This window comes from Varanus komodoensis, unplaced genomic scaffold (genome assembly GCF_004798865.1).
Source record: "Varanus komodoensis strain SLA01 unplaced genomic scaffold, ASM479886v1 scaffold3, whole genome shotgun sequence".
Lineage (NCBI taxonomy): Eukaryota > Metazoa > Chordata > Lepidosauria > Squamata > Varanidae > Varanus > Varanus komodoensis.
The window spans coordinates 18,762,568-18,773,166 of NW_025335761.1; the positions used below are offsets into that span (position 1 = coordinate 18,762,568).

The following is a 10,599-nucleotide window of genomic DNA, read 5'->3' on the forward strand; positions in this document are numbered from 1 at the left end:
GATAAACCAGCAGCTTAGACAAAAACAACGAGAGCCGGCAATACAACGTCAAGTTGAACTGTATTCGGAAGTGACATAAGGGATTATCACTGCTTCCATATTGATTGTGGCGGAAGTGGATGGAGCAAGCTGGGTAACATCCACCCTTAGAGAAACCCAAGCTAATTTTCCGAATTCGCCATTATCCTAGACAGGGACAGATTCTGCTTCGATCCAGGTCTGCTGATTCATCCTAGAGGATTAAAGTAGCGTAGCTGGTATTTCTTGAACTGTGCACGTGCGCTTGTTGCTAGGATGCGTAGCAGCCGTGGTTACAGGTAAAGAGATTCAAAGGGTCGTCCTCCTCTTCGGTTAGTCGTCTGAGGAAGATCGTAGATCCCCCTCCTTCCTCTAAGAAGCATCATACTCAGAGAAAGAGATTATATAGCTCGTGCGTCGTGGTACTACTACCACTACTCGCGTTCGGCGAAATGTGTATGGAAGTCATTCTGGGCATCTTATATGTATAGTCGGAAGTAAAGCTCTTTGAAGGCGATGATTTCTCCTCACCAGCTTACATATAAGGTTAGGGTTCTCAAAAACGCGCTTAGTTCGGGCTGTTTCCGTCTGCGTGGGATGACTTGGGAAACGTAGCACGTACCCCATCCTACTTCTCTTTCTGTCGCTCGGTAACAGGGAGATAGTTAAGTTGTCCCGTTTCCTTCCTTTGTCCATCCCTTGTCCCATCCTTAGTGGGCGTGTTTGTTGCGGCTCAGAGAGGCAGAGGAAGTTGCGGCTGCTGGAATTAATTCACCTTGTTCTGTCGAAGGGGGCGGCAGAACTGCCCTGTCCGGTGAGAGATAAGTGGGGAGGTTGCTTCGAGAGGAAGCGAAAAGCAACTCAGGGAAGGCAAGTCGTGGTGTCCAAGGGACTTGCTGCGGTATGTCCTTGCATATAGGTGGACGTGGAAGTGGAATGTTGGGGACAGCAAGAGTGTTGTTGTTATCGGAAAGTTAAAAATCTTTATGTTACAATACCTCCACACTTCTGAGGGAGGTTGCATTTGAATCGAAATGACCTTAATCTGTAGCATTTATTTCATGTATTGTAGGGAGAATTTTTTGTTGGCTGTTCAAGTAATCCTTAGGCAAATGGGATTAAGGCAAAACTAGGAATATTAGATTAGTTCTTTTACACTGCTTTTTTGCAACATCCTTGTTTTGGATCATTTTTCCTGTTCATTTATGCCTGTAGATGCATTCCTCTCTATTACTAATCATTCAGGCTTTCAGGAGTGGAAAGCAAAACTTTAGTATACTTTCTGGGAAGGGTTGAAGAAACTTCTTATACAAGTGACTTTGCACTGACCCATGCATGGTATTTGTTTATATATGAAACCAATAGGCAATGTTGCATGGCATATAGTCATAGTAGTTCTTTCTACCTATAAATTCTGTTGTTGAGTTTCCCCTTCCCCACCCAAAAATTACAGAAGTGTTTATGATCTTTGTTGTACTAGTGTTTGGATAAAATGTGGAAGAAATGGCGTTTTAAGCCTGGTTACTTACCAGTATAGTGAGCAGAGTATTTTAAGTTCATCAGGCTTGTTCTAGTTGACAAACTGGTTTCAGGAGCAAAATTGCAAGAAAACGTTGGTGCAAAGAAAATGTCCTGACTGACTTACTGTAGAACATTGTAAAGTACAATTCTGTTTGCCCGAAGCAAGATAACATTATTTGTATTCACGGGGGCTTATTACACCCTGCTACGGGTACGTAATATCCACCATACAAATTAATTCTGTGCACATCTTTTTATTTGAAAGTTAAGTCCCCATAAATACGGCATACTACATAATTTGAAATATCTTGTGCCCATGGAATAGGGTCAACTATAAATAAGTTGCCATGGCTTCTGACATCATAAAGCTCTTTAATGGACTGGCCTGCCTGCCTGATTGCATTTATATTACCTATGCACTGGAGCTTTTTCCACAAACCTGAAGTACTTAATCTTAGGAGGAGAACATAAGCATGTTTACTTGGAAATATAATGGATTGAAGTAGGCTTTGCTTTCCACTTAAAACATATTTTAATATTAAAGTTTTTGTTGAATTCTTTTTTTGTTGCCTGTGCCCTAAATGCATGTTGTGTTATACTCACCTTTTTACAGTGGTGATTTGAACAATTTGTATTTGATTCACTGGCCTGCTGCTCTGAAATAGTGAGGACTTTAGTATTAAGATTAGCATATTAATAGGAAAATTCATATGATTCATTTAAGCACTTTCTAAATTTACTTTTTATAGAAATGAACTTATGAAACTTAATGTAGTGTGAATGAGAGTGACTCAGATTGACTCTGCCAGAACCCTTTGTCAGTTTCTGACATACAAACAGGAAGATGGGGAATAGTGCCTTAAAAGCGCATTTGGAGACAGCCCAGAAAACAGGAGTATTCCAACTAACTGGTAAAGGCCTTTCTGAGGTAAATGACTTACTTCATGTACCACATATACTTTTTACTTTTGTACTGAAAATGCAAGAGTGCTGTTATATTTTGAAGCTCAGTTTTTTAATCAGTTAGTGTGATTACAAGAGTAAAAATATTATTTGAATGGGTTCCACCTGATATATCTGCATCTTCTTCTGACAATAGAAATAAGTTCTGTTGAGTTTACTGGAGCTTACACTTATAGTGTGTTTAGGATGCATACTTTCACAGTTACTTACTGCTACAACCAGGTGAGATAGATTTAACCCTTTAAAAGAATTTTAAGCTAATAAACTACTACTATGTAATAACTGTCGTAGACATTGCAACTTCTGATAAAGAACACTTTATTTGTAGAATGAACTACTTTATTCACTTACTCCCAATTCTGATTAATCAGTTTTAATGGAATGTTTCCAAATTCAGTTCTGTCCTAAGAATAATTCCTCTACCTCCAGTTTCTCCATACCATTCCATTCATAATTTTCTAATCTATCACAATCTTGTAAATAAGTCCATAAAAGCTAGGAGTCCACTCACTGTACTGACTGTCCTTATAAGCTTATTATAATGTATCTATTTGGAATAATTTTTCTCTAATCTCAATTGCCTTTTCAGTTTCCTGAAGACCTCCAGAAGCTTGCAAGCAATCTCAGAACAATAGACTTATCCAACAATAAGATTGAGGCTCTGCCACCGCTAGTAGGAAATTTCTCTGTGTTGAAAAGCCTTTCCTTAAATCACAACAAACTGAGTATGACTTCATCTTTTCAGCTTGCTTTATACTGAACTTTAATTACCACAAATTAATTTCACCCTTGTCTTCTAAAGTACAGAGATAACTGCAGTTATATATATAACTGCATAAGCTTCCATGTAGCCTGAAGTGCCTGATCCCACCTAATTTTGGAAGCTAAACAGGGTCCGATCTGGTTGAAACCTGGATGGGTGACTTAAATGTTGTGAACTGTGGAGAGAGCTTCAGCTGCAGGTGGTACAAGAAATGTAATTTGACAACAATAATATAGATTTAAATGTCCTGGTATTTTACAACTGGTTAAAAAAAACTTCATATTTAAGAAAGATTTAATTATAATTACAATCACCTGTTATTTTAAGATACTTGAAATATTCCTATTTTAAAATAAGCACTTATTCAACTTGAATAATCTTGATAAGCACTTATTCAACTTGAATATACACCCAGCTCTTCCCAAGTCTCCGAACAGCTAGAGAAGGGGAAGGTGGAATTTGCACATTAACCCAGGTGATTGTGCCTTATCCATTACATTTTCCATATATTGCAAAATAAAATTTAATGTTTTCTGTAAATATTAGTTAACAATTGCTATCTCCTCTGAACAGCTTGACTTATTTTTATAATTTATTCCTAGCTGTGCTACCTGAAGAATTGTGCAAGCTGAAAAAACTAGAGATACTACACCTGAATAATAACCAACTGATGCAGCTCCCTGCCGCCTTTGGACAACTTGCAGCACTGAAGACTCTGAGTCTTTCTGGAAACAAGTTCAGAACTGTACCTGTCCAGCTCTGCAGGCTTCGTCACCTTGATGTAGTTGATCTCTCTAGAAATCAGATCCAGAGTGTGCCAGACACTGTTGGAGAACTGCAGGCCATTGAACTAAACTTGAATCAGAACCAGGTCTGGAAGCTGGTTGTGTAACACACATCTTTAAGGAAGCTTTCCACAAACAGATGTTTCTTAGATACTACCAGAATGGAGATTGCACTTAGCACTTTGAGCAAAATTTAACATCAAAACATACTAAGTCAGAAGGGACCTCCTGAGCCATTTAGTCTGGACCCTGGGACAAGCTAGCTCCACTCATTTCTGTTGTTTTGCCCTAATCACTTTTAGTCCCTTTTGCTATTTTATTCTCTACTTTATAATACTGTCTTACATTTGCTGAGAAGACTCTTAGCTTTGAAAACGTATCTTTCTTCAACTAGTCTATTTGCCCTCCCAATTTCATTCTAATTTTCAACTCTTAGTACTAACTTAGGTATGTATCACAAGGGAAATATAAACTAGAGGCAGTTCGCTGGGGAAAAACAGTGTTGTGACCCAGAGTATGGTCTAAAAACACATAAGGCATCCACTATGTGGAAGCTAAGCAGGTCTGGGGCTGGCATGGGATCTGAGGGGAGATCACTGGAAACTTCATGTAGCCACCTTAAGTTGCACAATGGGAGAAAGGTGGGATATAAATATAAATAAAATAAATAAATATTGTGACTGCTTGAAACTGTCCAGTTTAGAGATTTTTTTTAACTTTAGCATTGTAATAGCAAATGGGTTTGAATGTGGGCAAATTAAAATGACAAGCTTGCATGACAGGATTTTTTTTTTCTCTCCTGCCCCCCGCCCACCACCCACCCTTATCTCCCTTAGAAATAAGACTGGATGATCCCTTGATCCTATGGAGTAAATTTTGAGAGAAGTAGGGATTTTATCTCTTCTAGTTCCTCTGAAGCAACTATTCCATTAGCAGAATTAGAACATATGTGGACCACCTGTCCCAAAGCAAAAAAAAAAAAAAAAAAAAATTGGCATGAGTTAATTAGATGAATAGAAAAGTTGACAAATCAAAGAAAAAGCAGAATTATTTCATTGATGTTCACATAAAATGTTAGAGACATGTTTTAATAATAGATTGAAATAACTAAATGGACTTGTGTATATTCTGCACTCCTGGTTATAGCATCAAGAGATGAATGCATATGAAATAGACCCATTTCTGTGGATATGGAATATTTTGTAGCACATTCTTGTTTTGTTTTGAGTATCTCAGGAAAATATAGTATGAATTTAGCACCAACAGAACCATAACTGGTTTTTCTTGTTCTTTTTAACGTGCAATAGATTTCACAGATCTCCTCACAGATCTCTCACTGCCCACGCCTCAAGGTCCTGCGTTTGGAAGAGAACTGTTTAGAACTAAGTGTGCTTCCCCAGAGTATTCTCAGTGATTCTCAGATCTCTCTGCTTGCTGTAGAGGGTAATCTTTTTGAGATCAAGAAACTCCGAGAACTAGAGGGATATGACAAGGTTTGTTAAAAAAAACTTTATATGCATCTTTTTCCTATTTCCTTTGAATAGCGCAATAGGGTTTCAGAAAACATGGCTTCAATGGGTGGATAAAATTGGAGGGGGGGAGTGTGGATTTTCTATAGCCATTGTAAGATTGAACTGTTGAGTCTTTCTGTACTTGTTATAGATATCCTCATATTTTCCTTCCTTTTAGGTTAATGTATTGGTTTAAATGCTTTTAATGCTTTTAAAGATTACTATCCTGGCTCTTGCTACTTAGTAAATCCTTATCCATCCTTTCTCTGAGGCATTTTGTTAGAGATTTTTGGTGCATTATTCTGTTATTAGTATCTCAGCTTTGTTCTGAATCATCAGTCAAGAGAAGAGTGATGCAGTTCCTCTGCTTAAAATACAAATGCTGTAACTTAAGCATTACATAAATCTTATCATCCCCACCCTGATAACCTCCAGATGTAGTCCAAAATTGTCCCATGTCCTGCTGGTCATGTTGACCAGGACTGATAGAATTGTAGTTTGGGTCAACTGGAGAGCATCAGGTTGAAGGCTGATACAGACTCTGTCTAAGGTTCACACTTTTAACTCTGGCTTATGTCCCAACTATAGAGTTCCAATTCTGGATTAGGGCTTCCCTGCTTCTAGCTTTCTGCACCCTCCAAAAGCTATTCACAAGGGTTGGTATATCCTAGAATAGCGCAGGTATGGCCCAAGAGTTAAAGCTCAGAGAAATCAGTGGGTCCCTCTCATATGAGCAGAAATGCCTTCTGTTTGTACAACATTAAATTTGACCAAACTGAAAGGGTTTGGATTTTAAAAAAAAATTGGCTCTCACCCTTGGCCCAGATCTAGGCAGTTGGGATTTAAGTCATTTATTTATTATTTATTTATTTATTAAAACATTTTTATGCCGCCCCATTCGCCGAAGCCTCGGGGCGGCTTACAACAGAAGGGTAGCTTCCTTCTGATTTTGAAGTGAACAGACAGGGGAATCAAGAAGTTTAAATCACTTTGAAGTGCTTGGAGATTATCAAGAAACACTATAATAGAGGAACAGATAATGTGTATACCACAAGTGAGGAAAGACAGAAAGTCCAGGAAATCACCAGCATGGTTAACACAGAGTCAAGGAAGGTATTAGGGAGAAGAAAGTCTTGCCCAAATGAAAAAAAGAAAGGACCAGAATCTTGCACAAAGGAAATGCAAGCAGACAAATCAGAGAAGTAAGGGGAAAACTTGAGCACATCACTAATATCAAAACCAACATTAAAAAATGACTTACAAATATCAGAAGAAAGAAAGCAGCTAAAGAAGCAGTTGGACCACTGGACTATAACAGAATGAAGGGAGCACTAATGGAGGACAAGGAGATTTCAGAGGAGCTGATTCTTTTTCATCTGTCTTCTCAGCAGAGAAGATACCCATTCCTGAGCTTATCTGTTCTGGAAGGGAGTGCAAGGAATTGAGTTAAATAGTAGTTACAAAAGACAAAACTCTCAACCTTATTAACAAACTGAAAGTGAGCAAGTCACCTGGTCCAGATGGTATCAATCCTAGAGTTCTCAAAGAATTCAAGCATGTAATGCGGACTGTCTTACCAAATAGTATGTCCCTAAAATTAGTCTTTGTACCAGAAGACTGGAGAATGGCCAATGTGACACCATTTTTTAAAAAAGGGATCTGGGTGATTACAGGCCAGTTAACTTAACATCTACGTAAACTGATTGAAAGCATTATTAAAGGTAGAATCAATAAGCACATAGAGGGACAAACCCTGTTTAAAACTAATCAGCATGGCTTCTGCAAGGGAAAGTCTTGTCTCACTAACCTATTGGAGTTTTTTTAGAGTGTCAATAAGCATGAAGACAGGGACAATCCAGTACACATTGCTTACTTGACTTCCAAAAGGTTTTTGACAGAGTCCCCCATCAAAGGCTCCTAAGCAAGCTAAGCAGTCATGGAACAAAAGGGGGAGGGGGTCCTCTTATGGCTCACTAACTGAATAAAAAAAACCTGAAGACAGAGTGGGACTAAATGACATTTTCTCCCATTGGAGGGAGGTAAGCAGTAGAGTCCCACAGGTTTCTGTATTGAGACCAGTGCTTTTCTACCTATTCATAAATGATCTGGAATTAAGAGTGGGTAGTGAAGTGGTCAAGTTTGCTGATGACACTAAACTTTTTAGGATGGTTGAAACCAAACAGGATTATGAGGACCTCCAAAGGAATTTCTCCAAGCTGGGAGAATGGGCATCAAAATGGCAAATGCATTTCAATATAGGCAAGTGTGGAGTAATGCATGTTTACTCCACGCAAAAAATCTCAACTTCAACTATACACTGATGGAATCTGAGCTAGCAGTGGCTGAGCAAGAAAAGGATCTTGGGGTAATGGTGGACAGTTCCATAAAAATGTTGGCTTAATTTTTTACCTGCTATGCAAAGGTAAACTCTATGCCTATGCATAATTAAGAATACAACAGAAAACAACTGGCAAGACCATACTCCCTTTATACAAATCTCTCATACACCTACACTTGGAATATTGTGTTCAGTTCTGGTCACCTTACCTGAAAGAGGACACTGAGCTGGAAAATGTATGGAGAAGGGCAATAGAAATAATCAAGGGGCTAGAGCAGCTCCCCTATGAGGAGTAGCTACAACTGGGACTGTTCAGCTTAGAAAAGAAGGTGAATAAAGGGAGACATGTTAAAGGGGTTTAAAATAATGCATGGTGTAGAGTGAGATAGGTGGGAGGCTTAGGAGAGATAAAAGGAAGCACTTCTCACTACATAAGTTATATGGAGTTTGCTATCATGGGGAGTGATAATGGCCACCAATTTGGACACATTTAAAAGGGACTGGACAGATTCCTGAAGGAGGCTACCAGTGACTATTAGCCTTGCTGATTATGTGCTACCTCCAAAGATGGCATGCCTGCATGCACCAATTGCTGAAGAGCACGGGCAGGCAATCTTGCACCCACCCTGCTTGAGGGATCCTGCGGGCAGCTAGTTTGTTATGTGTGTGTGGAATGCTGGACTAAATGGGACTTTGGTCTGATCCAGCATGGCTTTTCTTATTTTCTGTCATTATTTTGATGATGTGGCATTAAGCAGATTAGTCATCAATCATCCATCTAATAGCAAGAGACATGGAGAATGAAACCTGTCATAGTGGGTGTGGTCTAATGTTTTATCCAGTTAAACTAGGAACTTCAGGCCTAAGGACCAAATGCAGCCCTCTTGGCATCACAGCCCAGCTCTTGAGCAGTGCCCACATGGCTGTGCCCCCTTTCTCCCAGCCACAGATCATTTGGTGATTTCCTGGTTTTTGTTTAGTCTCCTGCCCCCAGTTGTAAAGGCACATTTCTTAAGGCTTAATTACGGGCAGTAACAGCTTTAAACTTCAATGTTTGTTTTAAAAAATGGGCTCACCCCTTGTCTTTGGCCCCATCCACTGGCACAGATTCCCTGTAATTCAGTTCAGCCCTTGAGCTGAAACTGGTTTCTTCCCCCCAAGCTAAAGTGGGGATTACTGTCCTAAGTAGCCAGTGGAGCTAAAATTCAAGTAGACAGCAAGTTGGGAAAACTAGAGTTAGGTTCTCTGCTTTTGCATTTTGGCAATCATTTGAATAAATGGCAGAGTCTTCTCAGGAAGAAATCTATTTTCTATCACTTAGTGTATGTTAGAGTATATTAAATTACTTTTTTGCTTATCTGATATAGAATCTAAATAATCCTGAATTGGTTCAGCATAAGGAACTATACTTGATAAGAAACATCCTTGGAAATCTTTACCTCAGAGACAATAGTGATGCCAATAGGGAAATCTAGAATTCTAATTATTAATTATATTCCTTCCTCCAAAACTAATTTTGATACTTGATTTTTTTTTCAGTATATGGAGCGATTCACAGCCACCAAGAAAAAATTTGCCTGATGGATTACGATCAATCTTAACTCATGAAGGAAAAGGCAACAAGAGATGTGATACATGGATTTTATATGCTGCTAGCCTGTTGGGAGAAGGAAATGCAAGGTTTTGAAAAGCCTGACTATGAAAGGATCTGATAAGTTGTTGTTAAGGCCACAAAAATGACTCCAGGAATGGTTGAAGCTGCCCTGGATATAACATTTAGCAGCTTTCCAGCTAACAGAATATTTCTGCTTACAGGGATCATTATGTTTGAGAAGAAAATCTTCTAACATTTACTTGAGCTGAAGGTTTTATTACAGCTGCTGGCAGCATAATTAGAAATCGGTTATATGAAGAAAATGGGCCCTCCGCATCCAGAGAACACTGGAGTAAGAAAACACTGAAGTTACACAATTAACTCTAAAATGCAAAGTTATTCCTTTGCTTTAAATGCTTTATAGTGTATGAAGCTGGCACTGTATTTTTAAAAATCATGTACATTTTGAAGCACAAATAGTGTAAGGTAGTATTAGCTCAACTTGTCACATTCAAAAACAGTTGTTTTAGCTTCATGTTACAATCACATCTCATGAACAGCTAGTCTTCTATTTGATGATGAGATGGTGTATAGTTCAACTGTCATGCTAAATAATTACATCACAGAATCTTAATGTCTCTATTGACTGCATTTGGGGTTGGAGGAGTTAACACCTTTGCACTGAATTTTCATGGCAGTCAAGCTCCTTTAATCAGACTGATTACCTTATTACTGCCTTATGCAAAGCACCTGGGAGAACCTAAAATATGCAACTTCTCTACATAACTTCTGTATTTTTTTAATTAAATGAAACTTGCATCCACAGCTGTCTTAAGCTTTTTGGCACCTTTTGACAAATGTCAGTTTATGTATAAAGTATTCATTTGTCATGTGAATGATAAAAAATAAATATATGCACAACTACAGTTGTTCTTGCATATTTATTGTTCTTTTATCTAAGACTTAAAGTAAAAGTAAATACTGTTGCTTTGGAGAAAAGCAACTCTATAATCCTCAGATAATTACAGCCAAATCTAGCTGTAACAAGACCAATGCCCCTGAGATTTGTCATGTTTCTCTTTGCATATATGCATGCATGTGAGAGA

At 38.5% G+C, this 10,599-nt stretch overlaps 1 protein-coding gene across 4 annotated transcripts; it reads left to right on the forward strand.

The window, feature by feature from the left end:
* The first annotated feature begins 83 nt into the window (after positions 1-83).
* Positions 84-10,419, forward strand: LRRC57 (leucine rich repeat containing 57). 4 transcript variants are annotated; one of them, XM_044437006.1, is made up of 6 exons: positions 84-217; positions 2,289-2,467; positions 3,092-3,227; positions 3,868-4,136; positions 5,358-5,543; positions 9,439-10,419. In XM_044437006.1, the coding sequence occupies exons 2-6, from the start codon at positions 2,384-2,386 to the stop codon at positions 9,478-9,480; spliced, it is 717 nt and encodes a 238-aa protein (XP_044292941.1). In that variant the 5' UTR covers positions 84-217; positions 2,289-2,383; the 3' UTR covers positions 9,481-10,419. The 4 variants fall into 4 exon arrangements, with proteins under 4 accessions (XP_044292941.1, XP_044292943.1, XP_044292940.1 ...); XM_044437008.1 differs by having other exon boundaries at positions 91-317; positions 2,362-2,467; XM_044437005.1 differs by having other exon boundaries at positions 93-317.
* The last annotated feature ends 180 nt before the right edge of the window (positions 10,420-10,599 follow it).